This window comes from Glycine soja, chromosome 16 (assembly GCF_004193775.1).
Source record: "Glycine soja cultivar W05 chromosome 16, ASM419377v2, whole genome shotgun sequence".
NCBI classification, from domain to species: Eukaryota; Viridiplantae; Streptophyta; class Magnoliopsida; order Fabales; family Fabaceae; genus Glycine; species Glycine soja.
This window is the reverse complement of record NC_041017.1, coordinates 7,946,415-7,965,836: the sequence shown is the minus strand read 5'-3', so window position 1 is coordinate 7,965,836 and position 19,422 is coordinate 7,946,415. Positions and strand designations below refer to the sequence as shown.

Sequence of the window (19,422 nt, the reverse complement as noted above, 5' to 3'; positions counted from 1 at the left end):
CCAACGGTGAGAATGCTCGGATTTGTGTTGCGAACATGATACTCAAATTTAACGACGATCCAACGGTGAACGGGTTCGAGATCGTCATTTTTCTGAGACTGGTTTGGTGGGCTGCGGAAAAAAGAAAGGATTTTGAGAGGAGAAGGGGAAAAACGAAAATGAGGCCAAAAGGAGACAGCTGACTTAACATAACTATTTATACCTAGGGTACTCAGCCTATTATTTGCTCTATATTTATTTATTTATTTATTTTTTTACTAAAAAGCTTTTTAAATTTATTTACGAAAAATTGGGATGTTACAGAAGTCGTCATCAAGATAACCAAACATCAAATTGCTAATTCCACCTCCAATGCCAATTCCACAGTTGACTCCATTGTTGATTCCAGCGACGCGTCTTTTCTATCCCCTTGCCTGCGACGGAACCCTAAACTACTCTAACCATCGCATTCTTATTGCTATTGAGAGATTCAAATTTCATGTGTTCAAGTCCATCACATTCTTCAACCCCTATCTTAAATTTAAAGTTATTGTTGATTAAGCCGACACTAACAACAAACAAACACTTAAGCCAAAAAATTGAAAACGTCATGCAAGAAAAATAAAATAAAATATTGAATAAGTAACAATTTAAAAAAACGGGTATATCTCATATATGAAAAATATATTTAAGCCTAAAATAATTATCCTTTTTGTTAACAAAAATGGTCATCTTTAAGATTAATTTTAAAATTAATTTTTTGTTGTTGTATTAACAAAATTACTAGGCAAAGGATGATTTATTTTAGACTAAAATATGTTTTTCATTCTCATAAATATGAAAATGTTTGAAATTCATTCTTGCAAAATTTTCAATACATATTGAAATATATTGATTTTTGCTCAGACGTAGGTTTGGATAAATCTGAACCTACGATGATAAATTTTTTACACCGATTATATATATAATCGATGTAAATGTGATTTTTTTAACATCATTTATGCATATAACCGATGTAAAATGTAATATGTTTTGCATTGAGTGAGCATACAACCAATGTAAAGATCACACGTAAGCTTGGATGTCCAAACCTTATTTTGAGCTGAAAAAATAACATATTCCAATTTTGTGAGAACAAAATGTACTGAAAATTTTGCAGACGAATTCCAACTATTTTCATATTGATGAGGACAAAAAACATATTTTAACCTTTATTTTATTTGAGATAAATGAGATGAAAGAAAAATTTTATTATATTTCATTGTAATATATTCACATAATGGAAAAATATATATTTTATTATGCTATTTTACATTTCTACTCATTTTATTTCATCTCATCTTTTTCTATCAATATAAACATAACTTTAGGAATTATACAGAAGAACCGAATTAACATGTATTATTATAGGAAACATCAAAACCAAAGCTTTGTTATATTTGCCATTATGGTATTCCCATTTATGTCTTATAATTTATATCTAATAAAGAGAAAACTCGTAACTCGTAAGGTTCACAAGTTATTTAGTACCTAACTTTTCTTCATTCAAGCGCTGTGTATTCTTTAGTTTTGGCAATTGCCCTTGGAACGAAGAAAAAGGATATCACAAAATATATTGTTATCTACATCGTTCCACTCGAAATACATTTTCAGAGAAGAAAAAACGAATAAACATATAATCAACCAATTCAATTTTCAGAACAGTCTACACAAGAAACAGAAGCTGCCACCCATTCATTAATCATTGGCTAAAGCAAATTCCAATCTTCCCAACTCCATCTTGCAGCAGTTTCTCAAAAGATCAACTTGAGACATAAGATGCCTGTACGTAAGTTCCTCTTTTGGTTTGCAATGCTCGAGTCATTTGCTGGACCATTATCAAGCCACCCTAAGCAGTGGCATTGGAAATGTACACTTGAAAATATATGTAGCCAGGAAGATATTATTAACACCTGACACATGCCCTAGATGGAATATTTTTGATAAGTCACGGTAAATTCTGGTTAGAAAGTCCCATAGATTCTGCAACTTCTCTAGCAGCCAATGTGTCAGCTTGTGCCTGCATAGAAGATAAAAAATAATTCAGAATCCACAAGATTTTACTGTTTTTTTTTATAGATCAGCTACAAAATTATATTAAAGATGTCGGTACCACAAGATTTTACAGTGATAAGCTATTCAAAGGTATCAGTTTAACATGGCTGCATGTATCAGTAATTGTCATATATTCTATATTGCAATCAGATCTTTACCTGAAGGCGATGCAAGAGATACATCAAGAAGAGATGTACAAAAACCTGTTGCAATTTCTCAAGGTTGGTAAGTAAAATTTCAAATCCTTTAATGGTATTTCATCTCAGCTAAATTGACATTTTAAACATGTAATGAACTGATCTCACCAAGTAGAAAAATAAAATAACTCGAGCTGTTGGATATCGCCAGAGAAATCTTGTGGCCCTGACAGCCCCTGAATCTAATAGTTTCACTGCTTTTTGCAACTGCATGAGACATGCCACATACAAAGTTAAAAATAATGCTACATTGGAGAATGAAAATGACATGAAACATGATGGTTGTTATACCTGAATACTTGCACCGACCAAATGACGGTGATGCATAGGAAGAGGCCTGCAATTTTTACTTTATAAGTTTCTAAACTTTACAACAGGAAATGAAAACAGATGGTGCAACCTTTTGGAGAGACAGAACATAGTATATAGAAGTATTAATAAAGTCATCATAAGCAAATCACAACTATAACTTTACCATTTATGAAGTAATGAATAGATTAGAATGCTGATAAAAAAAATGAATAGAAATAGATTAGAATAAGAAAATGCAAGAGATAATTTAACATAGGGAGGATAAACAAATAGAGTTGCATGAAGGATGAGTGCATTTTAATGGGTTTGCAGGAACCTCCGTTGCTGGTGGCAGGGCATATGACTATTCAAGGATAAAGTTTATGATTGTTTTAATCAAATCAAATGCATTACAGGTAAACAAGATAGATACTATAAGACAGTAAGAGGAAACATACTCAAGGGATTTTATTTCAGTCTCGTCTTCCCAAGATGATGATGCTCGACGAGAAACTCTACTTCTTTCAGCCTCTGCCTGTTCAATATAACAATTATTTGAAAATCAAGGTGAAGTCAAACTACTAATGAAGCAGCCACAGGAACTTAGTTACATACCTTTGCTTCCTGAAGACGCTTAATTTCCTTTTCCAATTGAAACTCTGTGGCAGCCTTTTCACTGACCATGGTTTCTAATTGAGTTTGTTTGTAGTACTGAAATGAAGATAACACATAAATTTATTGAATATCACAAGTTACTTGCATGAAATTTAATCATGACAAATTACCAAAAGGTCTGTCAGTTCCCGATAGCGTTTCTCTAACTCCATATGCTCCTGTTACAACATTAAGATGATGCTTTTAACAAGCAGTATTCCAAAATTATCATAACACCAAAGCATAAACTTGTTAAGAGTACTAAATTAACTTCAACTTTCTTATATTTCAACCCACGCAAGAATAGCATGATAGGCTGGAGAGTATAGTGTGTGTGTGGAAAAGAGTGTCAAAGAAAGTATTGCTAGCATTACTCAAGGTAATATCTGATTGATATTAAATATATGGCAAGTGACTGGGAAGATGCATGGATGCTTATGCTTATCCTTTTAAAAAATCAATCATGACATCCATTTTCAAACGCGATGCAATTCTTTTTCTTGGTAAAATAGTGTAGAGTCTAGACCACCCAGTAATCAACCATAAATATATTTCTGAAGATTTGGATGATGGATATGACTAAGAGTAATTTATCATTTATGCTACTGAAACTGTAGATGCTTAGACAAATAGGATAACATTCCATAATAACATTAAAAAAATATGCACCTTTATATCTGGAACTGACTCCATTCAAATTCACAGGTATACTTCCATCCAAAGTTAATATATCAAATGCCAAAAGGTGATGTTCAAAATATATTTTCATGCATGGTAAATATTACAAAGGATTTAATAGTAAAAAATATTCAGTTTAGAAACAATTATCAATTAACCACTTAGACTACATGGTTAATAAGTAGTAACCATTAACTGATCATTCCTCAACTGGAAATGGTTTTACCAAGACTTTTTTTACTGTTATTCCCCCCCCCCCCCCCCCCTCCCCCCCCAAAAAAAAATAAATAGAAACAAGACCATTTATATGACAAAATCTACAGAAAGTGATGCAGTCCAATCATGAGGACATAACTTGAAATTTAACTTGTAATGCAGCAGTAAGAGAATGACTGTATGCCCATTAATTAAGTCTAAGCTCTCCCCACTTAAGACACAAGGAGGTTTTATTTATTTTTAATCCAATTTGTGAATTTAAATTTTATACAAGAGAAATTTTTTACAGAAACACTATGATTATTACCTGACGTGAGTAATGCTCAGCATCCCTCTTCATGGCAGCCATTTCAACTCTCATTTTTTGCATTTCAGCCTGAAACAGTGAAACCAAACATATCAATAATGGGATGTGCAACTTGACCTGCAAGACAGGAGGCGATTATCTCAAATAAACTTCATAAGAAAAAATAAAAATAAAAAATCAATCTTGCCTCCAAGGAAGATAGCTTGTTTTCAGCTTCCCTCTGACCTTGACGTGCACGCTCCAATTCTTCCTGCCATGCCTGCTTCTAAATATATGAAACTCCCATGGTTATAATTCCATAAGGATGAAAAATTATGACTAATATTATCATAATTGTCATCTAGAAATGGCTGTGGCAACTTGTGACATGGGCCTAGCCGTTCCCAGGTTCAACTATGAGCATGGAAAAATTTTCCACAAGCCCCACTCCTTCCCCTCTTGAATTTTCTTTCGGTCGAAAAAAAACCGACATTTAAGTCTAATTTGTATTTCAAAAGAATTAGCAGGACAAACATAAAATTAGTAAGAGTTTCAGTTGTGTAAAAGAAGCAAATAGAGGGGAAGGTCTAATTTTGAACAGGACAAACATAAAATAAATGCGTTCTATTCATATTTATACAAAAAATCAAATGTGCTTTGAAATGGTTTACGCAATCAAGCAAAAAGGACACTGATTCTTTAAATATGCTATACACTTATTGATAAACTTTGTAGAAGATGTGAAATATAAGGGAACCTAATGTAGTTGCAAATCAACCTACTCTCTTATCAATAATCCAAGTCTATACCTGAATTACTTGATTTGCCTCTTCTGGTGCCTTTTTTTGTTCCCGGCGCACACGGGCTTCCATATCTTGTAGTTCTTGATTTAAAGATGCACATTCAACCTGATAACAGATATTACCAAAAACTATTTAGTGGATCTTTCTTTCAGAATAGTAATCACTAATCAGCCTTCACATTCAAAATGGAAAAAGTTAACTGTTATTCATGTACCTCGAGAAGTGCCACCTTCTGCTCAAGTTCTGTGGCTTTTGCTGTCCTCTCATCTGCTACTCTCTGAAAAGAGGAGCAACTAACAAATCAAACTATATATTTAACCTAACGCCAATAATAATTCACCAAGCAAAATAGCTGGACAGAGTGGACCAAAGCAGCCTTATTAACACAAGGTTTATCATTGTGGACTTGTTACTATTGTACATTTTTGTTTTTGGTAAAGTAAATCTCTATTAAAAATTTAAATAGCAAGACCGAAAGACATCATTGGTGACAATATGATGCCAAACTTAACCAAAAATCTTAAGGGAATGTAGTCAGACTTGCGTAGCAACATTGAACAAGCTGGGATGACCCCACTTCTTCAAATTTAATGTGACCAAAATCTTTTAACATTTCTGCTGATGAAAATTATTTTATAATCATCACAAGATTCACTATACAAGACTCTTTCATATTCCCAGACACCCCGGCAAGTGAAGATTCACACATACTTTTACACATACCAGGAAGATTATTAGGATATAGAATTGTATATATGAACTTTGTGTTGTTCTTCTAATAGCTGTGTTAATGAAGTAAACTTTTCAGACTTAAATAGAGATTGGGCAGCTTTGCTGCACTTTTTAACTTTCTAGTACTTTCTTTTTTCTGCTGAGGATGCCTTAATCTTCGTTATTTTATACTTCCCCTCTTCCTTCTAAAAATATTTCTCTGTCCCTACAAGGATGCCAAAAGCAATATAAGCAGCCCATAGCTGCCCAAAAATGCTCCAGCCAACCTCATCTCTAAGTAAATAGGCTAACACAAAAAGATGTGTGAAAATATCGCAAAAATGCAATCCCGTAAGTAACTGACAGTGATAGCTGCCTGAAAATATCACAAAAATGCAATCCCGTAAGTAACTGACAATGACAGCTGCCTGAAAACATCGCAAGGCTTGGATACTAGTATTCTAAACATGTGTTATTTTTAAAAAAAAATTCTCTACAGTAAATTTCTACCTGTGCTTAGAATCCGATTACATGTTTTCTGAAAAAGCTCTAGATTACAAAGTTCATATACAGAATTTTTTAGCCGCATAGACAACTTGACATGCAGCTAGTATATCAATTCAATCATGATATAAACTAATGACATATGGCAAAAACCAAACAAAAAACAGTGCTTTAATATGTTTTGCACTCCATTTAAAAGTTAAGCCACAGTAAGTGCTTACATTACCTGTATCCTTGCAAGTGCAGTGGATGACTCAACTGCTCTGTGCTCCAATTCCACTTCTCTTTCCATAGCAGCCTGTTCTACCAATATCACAGAATCACTAAAATATAATGCAAAACACAAACTTGAGAAATAAATAATTCAAGTTAGAGACCATTTTGGTAGCATTATGTGCGACACGCTCCTCTTCTGCTCTTCGCTCAGCAGATGCTAGCTCCTCTCTTAGAGCCTGCAAGAACAACAGTTTTAATACGAAAACATATTAGAATATATGTAAATAACTGTGAAAACAGTTTGCAAGGGCTGTTAGCTTTTGCAAACAGCACTACACTTGTATCAGGATGTTAGTTTACTAACAGAATTCTGTTATTCTATTATCATGTTATAACAGAATTCTGTTATTCCATTTTGTGCTTAGGCTGAAGGTCTAGAGGTCTATAAATACCTCTTTTGTAACTAACTTTGTAACTAAGTTTCAGACTCAAATATCAGTTTCATTTCTCAATATTTTTCTCTCTTTCTCTGTTCTCTAAACCTAAAATGGTATCTAGAGCCAGTTTTTCGTGAAAGCTCTTCTCTTCGATTTTTCCAGTTCCTTCTTCCACATCCATGGCTTCTGAGTCTCAAGGTTTTGTGTCGCACTCTTTTCCGACCTCCATCACTGAGAAGCTAGACAATTCCAACTACCTACACTGGCAACAACATGTCAAACCAGTAACCAAATCGCCCAAACGGTTTGTGGTGAATCCGATTGTTCCACCTCGATATCTCATAGAAGAGGATTGAAATGCCGATTGCATCAATCCAGAGTACGAGGCCTGGGAAGTTTGGGACCAAATGCTCCTCGTTTGGCTCTAATCCACTCTTTCAAAGTCTGTTCTCTCACGTTTTAGGCTCGAATCACTCCTATCAGGTGTGGGAGAAGATTCACGAGCATTTCAATCTTCACACCAAATCGAGAGCATGCCAACTGCGAACTGCGATGCGTGCAGTTTCGCTTCAAGGAAGATCAATGGATGAATATCTCCATAAGATTAAAGGCTATGTCGATGAGCTTGTGGTGTTGGTGTTCTGGTTCACCATGAGGAGTACGTTGATGCAATTCTGGAAGGTCTCCCTTCTGATTATGCGTCAGTTATATCAGTGATCGAAAGCAAGAAACGAACTCCATCCACTGCCGAGATTGAAGCTCTACTTTACGGTCACGAGACTTGTCTTGTTCGTTACAACAAAGACACTCAATTGCTCACTTCTCCATCCTTGAATTATACTCAAGGTTATTTGCATTCAAGTTCATATAAATCTTGGTGCTTCTTCTGATTGTGGTGGTGGTCGCGGTGGTCCCGGCAGGGGTAACTTCCAGTGCCAAATGTGTCTCAAATAAGGACATACTGCTAATGTATGTCATTTTCGAGTTGACATGAACTTTCAGCCTCACGAGTCACTTACCTTTTTTGATCCAACTACACTTCAACCTATTCCTTATTCATTTGGTTCAATTAGATCCTCAAACACTTCGGTTAATCCTAATCCCAAACTTGTTGCTCAGCCAACCAATCAACCTAGTGCTATGCTTACAAACTCGGCCTCTCATGGCAATGGTCAAGGTAGTTCAACCTGGATTCCAGATTCTGGAGCTAGCTTCCATGTGATTGGTGAATCACATCATATCAAACAGTTTGCACACTTTGATGGACCTGACCAAATCTTTATAGGAAATGGTGAAGGCTTGAGTATTTCTAGTGTTGGTTCCTCATCTTTTGTTGCCTAATGACTCTCATATCACTTTCAAACTTAATAAGCTATTACATGTTCCTTCGATTTCAAAAAATTTGTTAAGTGTGAGTCAATTTGCTAAAGATAACTCTGTTTTCTTTGAGTTTCATCCTCACTAATGTCTTGTTAAATCACAGGCGACCAATAAAGTTCTCCTTCAGGGTGTTGTTGGTGTTGATGGTCTCTATTCATTCCATAACATCAGATTTCAAGATCACTCTCCTCAGCTGCTGTCAACTTCCATTTCTACTTCAATCACATCTCCTACTGTTACTAAAAATTCTGTTATAGCTTCTAGCTCTATTATTTCAACTCCTAGTACTATTAGTCTATGGCATGCTAGGTTAGGCCATCCAAATAGTCATGTACTGAAGTTAGTCCTCAACCAGTGTAATATTTCACCATCTAATAAAATATTTTCAGATTTTTCTGCTTCTTGTTTCATGGGAAAATCTCACAGGCTGTCATCTCATTCTTCTACTTTTGTTTACTCTCCTCTAGAACATATCTTTACAGATTTATGGGGGCCATCTCATTTAACTTCCTATTCTGGCTTCAAGTACTATGCATCCTTTATTGATGCTTTTTCCAGGTACACTTGGATCTTTCCAATTAAAACCAAAGCTGAAACTACATTTGTTTTTCAAGATTTCAAATCCTAAGTTAAACTGCAACTTAACACCAAAATTAAAAGTGTTCAATCTGATTGGGGGGGTGAGTATTGACCCTTTTCTGCTCTCCTAACCTCCTATGGTATTTCTCACAGATTAATTTGTTATCACACCCATCATCAGAATGGTGTGGTTGAGAGAAAACATAGGCACATAGTTGATCTAGGTCTCACTTTGTTACATCATGCAGCTTTACCTCTACAATTTTGGGACTATGCCTTTACTACTGCTGTCTACCTAATTAATAGACTGCCTACTGCATCTCTCAACTTTGCTATTCCCTTTGTCACTCTTTTCAACAAAGATCCTGACTTCCATTTTCTTAAAACCTTTGGTTGTGCTTGTTTTCCTTTGTTGAGACCTTATCATACTCATAAACTCAATTTTTCTTCTCAGGAGTGTGTGTGTTTTTGGGGTACCCCTCATTTCATAAAGGCTATAAATGTTTGTCTTCAACTGACAGAATTGATATTTCTAAGGATGTTCTGTTTAATGAGCTGAGATTTCCTTATTTGGATCTATTTTCCTCATCTTCTAACCCAGTACAAAACACTAACTCCTATTTCAGTCTTAACCTTGACCTGTCTCCTCCATTTGTAGCTCCTACACCTCTTTCCCAACTGCCTTCCTCTCACTCACCTTCTCCTCCCTCTATTCCTCCTGGCTTTTATTCTGCCTCAAATCAACCCTCATCTAAGTCTACTTCAGCACATCCTCAGTCATCCAATATAGGGTCTCACAGTGAATCTATACCTGCTCCAACTTCAGTTCCTACTAATACTCATCCCATGCAAACTAGATCCAAGTCTGGAATTCATAATCCTAGACTGCATTCTTCACTGTTCCTTACTCATTCATAACCTAAAAATGTCAAACAGGCCCTGGAAAATCTAGAATGGTTTGCAACTATGCAAGAGGAGTATAATGCTTTACTGAAAAACAGAACTTGGGATTTAATTCCCTTACCTGCTAATAGACAAGCTATTGGGTGCAAATGGGTTTTCAGAGTAAAAGAAAATGTTGATGGTTCTATTAACAAGTTCAAGACCAGGTTTAGTTGCCAAGGGTTTTCATCAGGTTCATGGTTTTGACTTTCATGAGACATTTTCTCCTGTGGTAAGGCTTGTTACAATTCGTGTTGTTCTCACTCTTGCTCTCTCTCAAGGATGGGATTTATTTAAGCTTGATGTCAACAATGCTTTTCTTAATGGGTTGCTTGAAGAATCTGTTTTTATGACTCAGCCTCCAGGCTTTGAGGTTGGAGATAAATCCCTGGTTTGTAAGCTTAATAGGGCTCTCTATGGCTTAAAACAAGCTCCAAGGCAATGGTTTGACAAGTTAAAATCTACACTGCTTCAGCTTGGGTTTGTAGGAAGCAAATGTGATTCTTCTTTGTTCATCTACACACATCAAAAGCATACTGTGTATCTTTTAGTTTATGTGGATGACATCATCACATGAAGTTCTGTCTCTCTTATTCAGCAGCTAACTTCCAAACTAACCATTGCCTTCTCTCTTAAGCAGCTGGGCCACTTGGATTATTTTTTGGGACTGGAGATCAAATATCTTCCTAACAACTCTATACTTTTTTTTGAACGGCCAAAATATTATATATTATAAAAGATAGTACCAGAGGTACTACAGAAGTACATAGAAAGCCATAAAAAAAGGCTAGAACACAAAAGCTGCATAGACCACCCTAACAACTCTATACTAATGACTCAAAGCTAATATGATCGTGATTTACTTCACAAAACTCAAATGGTCGAGGCACACTCTATTTCCTCTCCCATGGTTTCCAACTGTAAACTGTCTAGACATGGTGCTGATCTATTTCATGACCCAACACTCTACAGATCAGTAGTAGGTGCTCTGTAGTATGCTACTCTCACTAGACCTGAAATCAGTTTTGCTGTTAATTAAGTTTGTCAGTATATGGCCAGTCCTCTGGACTCTCATTGGGCAGTGGTTAAAAGGATCTTGAGATATCTTAAGGGTACCTTGTCTCGTGGTTTACTTCTTCAGTCTGCTCCCATTGTGAAACCTTGGCTCTTTTTGCTTTCTGTGATGCTGATTGGGCATCAGATGTGGATGATAGGCGTTCCACTTCAGTACTGAAGCTGAATATCGTAGCTTGGCTCAAACCTCTACTGAATTGACTTGGATTCAAGCTCTTTTAACAGAATTACATGTTTCCTTCCATACTCTTGTGCTTTATTGTGATAATCAAAGTGTTGTATCCATTGCTCATAATCCAGTGTTCCACAGTCGCACGAAACATATAGAAATTGATGTCTTCTTTGTGAGGGAAAAGGTTCTGGCTAAACAGCTTTCAGTCTTGCATATTCCAGCTTTAGATCAGTGGGCTGATGTTTTGACCAAACCCCTTTCTTCAGCAAGATTTGATATTCTTAGGGACAAACTCAATGTGAAGAGTTTTTCCTCTGAAAAATCTGGGGGGGGGGGGGGGGGGGGGGTTATTAGAATATATGTAAATAACTGTGAAAATAGTTTGCAAGGGCTGTTAGCTTTTGCTAACAGCACTACACTTGTATCAGGATGTTAGTTTACTAACAGAATTCTGTTATTCTGTTATCCTGTTATAACTTATAACGGAATTTTGTTATTCTGTTTTGTGCTTAGGCTGAAAGTGTAGAGGTCTATAAATACCTCTTTTGTAACTAAGTTTCAGAGTCAATAATATCAGTTTCATTTCTCAATATTTTTCTCTCTTTCTCTGTTCTCTAAACCTAAAAAAAAACTTCATCATTGTATAATTATAGTAATCTTACATGCATAACAGAATCTACTTACTTGCATCATCCTTGTTTCGCTTAGTTCTCGATTTCTCATCATTGATTCCATACTTGCCTGGTAAGATATGAATAGTGTTACCCAAGCCATAACTATAAATAACACTCTAGCATTAAAATATATTTAAGGTACAAACTATAGTGAAATGATTAATCCTACACTAATGAAAGAAATTAATGAAGAAAACTGAAGGTAAATCACTATGTTGCCCAGTCCAACAAGTTCACAATAGCCAAATATTTTACTGATTTATTGAGTAAATATATTCCCCAATTCTGCAAAGCAAGTAAATTTTAATAGACATCACATACAGAGAAAAACACAAACCGCAAATCAATGACAATCTTATAGCTATAACACGGGCAGCAAGAAAACCATATTATGTTCTGAAAGAAAGTAGTGTTAGATTTCTTCTGGATAGTGGGAAAAGTTGGATAGGTGAAAATGCATTTCTAGCAACCCTTGTCGTTCATAGACCAAAAAGTTCTTGGTAGAACAATAAAAGTATACAAATTAGATCTTAAGATTCATAGACCAACTTGGGGCAGGGATTACTTAAACTTCAATCAATATGTCACAATTAGCCAAGATTGTGTATAAAAATGTATGATGCCAACACTGAAGCAAATTCAACATGTTCATTATTCATTAAAGAAAAAGCTTCCACCAGATCAAAGCAAATTGAACAGAATATGGTTTAGGTGGAAACAACAGTTGCACGGGAGGAAATAAAATATTTCGAGACACACTTCAATAAATTAACAAAGAGGAACCTGCAGGGAAGCTAGATTTCCTTCTGACAATGCAGCCTGCCTCTTAACAGCATCCATAGAACTTAAAAGTGCCTCAATTTCAGCATTTTTTGCTGCCAAAGCCTCAACCATATTTGATTCAACTCTTGTCACTTCCCTTTTACTTTCAGACAGATCCTTCTGTAGCTGTTTTATGCTAGCTTCATATGATTTACTCAGCTCTCTCTGTAGATTTAGAATTAATTTAAGTGATATGATAGTCAATATGTTTTCATTTCAAGCATATAATGAGACTTTTTATTCCTTTAACAGGAAATAGTGATGGTGCTTCACCTCTGAAGTGAGAAGTTCCTCCAACTGTGCATTTTCAGATTTGTATTCTTGAAGACGGGATGACAATCCAGCACAGACCTGAGCATCATTAGGAAATAATAATCAGGCATCTATAATAAGCAATTAGAAAGATTTTATTGGTTTAAGCAACACCCTTACCCGAGCTAACCTAGCCTCTTTAGACTGACCAGTAGATTTTGTTGTTTTAAGCAATCCTTGAGCCTATGTACCAACTAAAAAAATTAGTCAGAAGAATCTTTTAATAAAGATGTGCATAAGTAAGAATGTCTAAACTTCTCCATTATAAGTATTACCTCATCAAGTTGATCCTGTACTTTTTCGGGGGAGATGTCAGCTTTGTGATCCTCTTGGCTTTTCTCGTCCACAACAGATTCAACTTTTACATCAGAATCTTTGAGTATAGGATCATTATTAGGAGCTGTGTCAGAAGCCACAGAATCAGATTTCTCTATATCCACATTTTTACTGGCATCTAAATCTCTAGATTTGATAATTTGGCCAGTACTAGTGGGTTCATCACTGGAGCCCTCAATTCCTTTGGGAGCTGGAGGAGGATCCATCTCACAAATGTCTGAAGCACTCTCTTGGACAGGATCACCATTACCAGCAATTGTGGCAACTCCAATATCAGCATCATTTACTAATGCTTCCGCATCATCTGTGTCATGTTTACCAACATCATCGCCTAGAATTTTTGATAATGAAGAGCCTAACAAGGGTGATGTTGCATCGCTAGGTTGTGGCTCCTTTGGTTGGTTTGTAGACGTGGAAGCGCTCACATCAATTTCAGGATCAACTTTGTCTATTGAAGTTGCTATGTCCACAGGTGCTGATGGAGATCCACTTTTCTCGTGAGTAGTATCACTAATTATAGTTGGTGAGTCGGATAGTGCCTTTTGAGCCTGCACAATCTCAAAAAGACAAATGTGAATATTATTTGTGGATGTTGGATAGTAATGCAGTGGAAATACCTTTGGTTTTGATTTTGTCCTCTTGCCCTGAGATCCTTGCCCATTTGATGCTATTTATTAAAAAGGAAACAATAAAACAATTTGTTAGCATTTCTGATATTGGAGAATATGTATCCAAAAGACATAATTCCTGGTTCATTTGTTTTCGGCAATGAAAATATTGGGAAATTATTCCTTATTTTTCAAAAGCTCTCCAGGGAAGCTAACAAAAATAGGCAATGAAAAGTAAGCAATTATTTCTTCAAAATAAGCTGAACCAAACACATTTAATGTTTTAAACCAAAATGGTTTGTTTATACCAAGCAAAAGATTGTGAGAAAGAGAATAAGAAACGGAAATTCAGGTTAAAATTGGCAGCACAACTCTGCAGCAATAACCCAAGTCTAATTTTCAGCATGTATTGATGGCTAACTAGGTGGTGAACGAAAAGAACTAAAATATAAACCTGGAGACTTAGAATCACCCTGCTCCTCTGATAAGTCACTGGCAACAGCCTTCGCTCGTCGATCTACAACTTCAAATAAACCTGATCAACCAAAGCCAAAAAAAAGGCTATACGTCAGAGTTAAGTCAAAATGCATCTCAAGCGATGTAACTCCCTCTCACCAGTCACCATCACCCACGTCACCTAAACAATAAAAATGACGCAATACTCCTAATAGGCAATGCAGTCCTTCACTGAATTACAAGTCTTAGTTAGTGTATTACATTGATGAAACCATTAGCACTTAACACAGAAGATATAAGGTTGGTTGGTCGGGTGGTTAAGAAGGAGGGGAAGGAGGAAAAGGTCGCAGGGTTCAATCACTCCTACTAACAAAAAAACTAACAAACTAACAATTAACATTTATCGATAAAAAACATTAACACTTAACACTCACCAGTCCATTCCCTAATTTGTTAATTTCCAATACATTATAAGCATCACAGTCCTTCACCAAAAATAATATCAAAAGTATTTGGCAAAACCATTTGATGAACACAATTTAACGCATGAGCACATCAACACATCAGCATTAACCATCCATCAAAGATTCGGTGATCAACAAAACATTGCGATTATTAAAAACAACAAGACGCAACATCAACTAAAACTACGAGCTCGGTAAGATTGATGGAATCAAAAAACGAAATTGGAGGATTTTAGGATACGAATCTAAGGGAGCGAGATCCGTTACCTTCAGCGGCTTTGAGCCACGAATCCATTGCCGGAAACGATCAACGACTCAAGATTCGAATCCCAAAGAGTTCAGAGATTCAACACTTGTTGAGCTACTTTCATCGCACAATGAACGACGTCGTTTCGACTCTGCACTGCACTTGCCTGAAACGAATCGCGCGAGAAATATAAAAACCGCTTCTTTCTCTCTGATTCTAATTCGCCACTCCTGTCTTCAACCACCTGATCACCACCCCTCCAAAAAAACTGCACCCCTCTTACGTTACGCAATTTTCTTTTATTATAAAAAAAAGTAAAATGGGGTGTTTTTACTTTTTAGTTATTATTACAATCAAGTAAGAATGTGCCATATACTACTTAAAAAAACCTAATAAATATTTTTTTAAGTTTGAAAATGAAAATTAGTTTTTTCATTTTTTAATAACTAATTTAAAACTAATAATACACTAATTAATAAAAAGGTAATTTGTTTTTTTAATATTAGTGTACCTTTTAAAAACTAATAAAAATATTTAATAGTTTTAAAATATTTTCTAATTAAAAAATAATAAATACATTAATTAAAAAATAATAAATAGTGTTTTTCATATTTCTTAATCTGAGTAAACTTTGTCCAAAAAAATAATAAGGTACCATGTCTTTGTCCAGGGTCGTTAAAAACAGTCATTGCTTCATGCCCCTCATGTTTTTCAACCTGCACCCCATATGAAAATTAAAAGCTCAAAAATACCCCTCAGCCTGACTTTGAACCCTAACCCGCCTTTGCCCGACTTCTAAAGCTTTTTATTTTTATTTTTATGTACAATTGATTAAAAATATATATAATACAAAAACTTATGAAGAGATCATCTATCCTAAAAGTCAAAGCACGCTTCTATTTAGAAAAAAAATAAAAACACCCAAAATAAAAATCCCCTAAAAAATCAATCCAAAACCCCGAAGCATTTTTCTGTATGACTCAAAATAATCCCCCTGTGGCCATCATTAACAGCGGATTTATACTCACGATTTGCAGTATACTCCAAAACATTAAACTACTAAAAAGCATCAATAAAAGCTTAATACTAAAAAAAGGCTTCTGGAATTATAAATCCTGAATGTGAAAAAGCAAAAACTATTAGAATCATGCATCCGGAATATTAAAGAAGACTTCCAGAATTATAAATTTGGAATGTTGATAAAAGTCTTCCGGAATTAATAGTCCAGAATATACTAAAGACCTCTCGAATCACTAATCTGGAAAATAGAGTGTTATTTTTTGAATTTAGGAATCCGTAACATGAAAAAGATTATTACGGATTATGTTTTCTAGATTGCAATTTGTGAACTTCGAAAATTTTAATCCAAATTATTTGTGGGGTGTAGGAAGTAATGACCTTAAAAGAAGGAAGGTAATTTGGAGATTTTAAAATTTATGAAATTAAAAAAAGGGTGCAGGCAGGGAGAAACTTGTGGATTATAAGAAGTAATGGGCTTAAAACATTAATGCCAGCAACAATGTCACACGTCATCTTCAAGGTAAGGGAATGCAAAAAATCTGGTTGGGCCAAACCAATCCAGAACCAGGCTGCCCCAAATCAGGTAGTTGCTACACGCACTATGCATAATTGCTGATACACCCAGCAAAATAGTAAAACTCCATTTTCGCCCTTTCATAAAGCTGATACAGATTGATGAATCCATAAGTTTAATACGGATTATCATTTTGTAAGCCTCATACGAATTGGTTAAAATTAATGACTCATGCAGGAATCAAACTTGTAACTTTCGTGTTATTAACATGACACTTTAATCAACTGAACTAATAGGTCAATTATGTTATAAAATAATTAATGTCGTTATATATAACAATAAAATTTTTAATATATATTTAATACACATATAAATTCAAATAATAAATTTCATGACAATTAATTTTGATCTAATAATTAATTTATTTATATATATAAATTTTTATGAAATCTATAATTTTTATTTAGAATGTGCTTACGAATTCATCAATCCCTAACAGCCTTGCAGAAGAACAAAAATGGGGTACATTACATTACAGAAGGTCGAAACTATAGTGTAATTTTACAGTACCTGAAACAAAATTTGCAGGTGCGAGAAATGTCACTCTTCAAATAATCCATTTGTTTGTCCAATTCATTCTAATAACCATATGGGCATCCAATAAAAGTACATAAAAATCCAAAGTCTGAAGTCATAGTCACGGACTAGCGGTGAAATTAAACGGCTTCGAATTTTGAGATTGGTTGGATCAATTGCTAAAATTAGATTATTTTAATTATCGATTATCATTTTGTTTGGGTAATTTGTAGAAAAGTGACTTGGAAATAATTAATTTTGTTTGGATGTAAAAAAAATCAGCTTGTACATAGTAAAATAGTATAAAACAGCTAAAAGAAAAAAAAAAGTTGTTAGAAAATAATCATAAGTTACAAATTCTCAGCTTCATAAAACAACTTAATTTTTCAAAAAAAAAGAAGTTTTTTCTAAAACTTAAGCTAGGATCACCCACATTCAACTTAGTTTGAAAACAACTTATTTTCTAAATAAAAAAACAGATAATATTTTAGATTATAAGTTGTGCAAAACATGTTCAGAATAAGTTAAATTTAGGAATCCGTAACATTAAAGCTTCCAATTAGAATTTTATATATCTTAGTAAATCTAAATTAAAATAACAGCTAAAATGTGAATTATCTTATTTTCATTCAAAAATATAAATTCATAAGCCTAAATGATTTTGTTTTATTATGGGAGTAATTTTTTAATCGTTTGTGAATCTTAAGGACCAATATTTTTGTTATTTCATCTTTAGTTATCAGCTTTGATTATATATGACTCAAGGCTTCTATTGTTGCACTCTTTAGTTTTAAAATTAAAACTCTTTTTTAAATTCAGTTTTTAAAAAGTCAAACTAATTTCCTCCAATTAAATGGATATAGATTTTAAATCAAATCCATTTAACTCTGGACTTGGATTGGATATAAAATTTCTTTTAAGAGATGGGGTACGGAATAATATTTCTTTTACTAAAATTTAAATAAATCTGATTATACTATCCTACTTTAATAATTAATCCTGGTTTTATAAAAAGTTACAAATAACTGTCAACCGAAATTAAAAGACGCGCACACAAGCATATATCTGCACAAGGTCTTCTTGTGTCTTTTTTATTTATTGTTATTATTATTATTGTTATTATTATTATTATGTTGAATGCTTTAAAAGTAATACTTTTGTAAAGACAAAAGAGACATGAGGAGTCCCAGCTTTATCTATTAAATAAAATGTAAATTAATTACAATCACTCATAATGACTTTTTGGTCAATACATTACAGACATGCATGTCAACATCACAACCTTGGTGTTGGACGCAAACCCAAATATATGTAGATGATTCTCAAATTATTTCAACCGAAAGAAAAAGAAAACCTCAAATTATGGATCATTTTTACGAGGAATATGGATATTTGGAGTACATTATTTAAGTTGATTTTTCTTAAATATCAATGAACTATACTATCTCCTATTTTAAACATAACTTTTGTAGTTTTTATATATTAACATTAAGAGATAATTAGTTTTTTATTTTAAGTGTAATTATATATTAATCAAATTATTATTCTATTTTATTTGTTTTATTTAATCTTCTCTTTTAATAATATTTTTCAATTCAGAACATTCGAACTTAAAATTTTATTTAATAAAATTGAGTTGAATATTACTCAAATTAACAATTTACTGATGATATCACGTACTCTGATTTATCCTAGTAAATAACTCTCCCTTGTCAATACATCATGGTGTAAAGTTTGCGGTTATAACAAATCAACCAGTGCTGCTTCTTTTAGTTTAATTAGCAGTTGAATTAAATATACAATTATATAAAGTATTTGAAAGATTTTTTTTATCATTTTTAACTCGAGTAGAAGTATATCTCATAATTATTGGAAAAAAAAGTTTTCAAAAAACATAAGTTTATCTCAACCATTGGACAGGTTTAGTTTATATTTTTTTATTACAAAATTGTAGAACAAACTTCGTCCCTTCACTCCAAGAATATCTCTTTATTAACACTATGGCAAAATATTGGATTTTTATATATATTTAATGTATATTTAACATTTTTTGAGAATTTTTAGCAAATCCTGGAACTAAAAAAGTTAATAATTGATCTTTAATTTTCAATTTAAAATTTTTGTAATTGGATTAATACTGATGTATTAAACCTATTATATATGTAGGTTATTTATTTATA

At 33.8% G+C, this 19,422-nt stretch overlaps 1 protein-coding gene across 1 annotated transcript; it reads right to left on the bottom strand.

Moving 5' to 3' along the window:
* Positions 1–1,519: 1,519 nt before the first annotated feature.
* On the bottom strand, positions 1,520–15,418 carry LOC114390636 (golgin candidate 1-like). The gene is made up of 21 exons (XM_028351445.1): positions 15,153–15,418; positions 14,420–14,500; positions 13,975–14,024; positions 13,297–13,905; positions 13,142–13,204; positions 12,983–13,060; positions 12,671–12,874; positions 11,898–11,954; positions 6,791–6,865; positions 6,640–6,711; positions 5,413–5,475; positions 5,205–5,303; positions 4,604–4,681; positions 4,417–4,485; positions 3,347–3,394; positions 3,177–3,272; positions 3,020–3,096; positions 2,562–2,607; positions 2,379–2,477; positions 2,232–2,276; positions 1,520–2,038 (listed from the first exon to the last, which is right to left on the bottom strand). The coding sequence occupies exons 1-21, from the start codon at positions 15,178–15,180 to the stop codon at positions 1,967–1,969; spliced, it is 2,109 nt and encodes a 702-aa protein (XP_028207246.1). The 5' UTR covers positions 15,181–15,418; the 3' UTR covers positions 1,520–1,966.
* Positions 15,419–19,422: the final 4,004 nt, after the last annotated feature.

Coding starts and splice junctions, on each gene's coding strand:
- LOC114390636 (XM_028351445.1), bottom strand. CDS start 15,180: ATGGATTCGTGGCTCAAAGCCGCTGAAG. Junction 5,304..5,412: donor AGAAGGTGGCACTTCTCGAG/GTACATGAATAA, acceptor ATCTGTTATCAG/GTTGAATGTGCATCTTTAAA. Junction 4,682..5,204: donor AGGCAAATCAAGTAATTCAG/GTATAGACTTGG, acceptor TCATATATTTAG/AAGCAGGCATGGCAGGAAGA.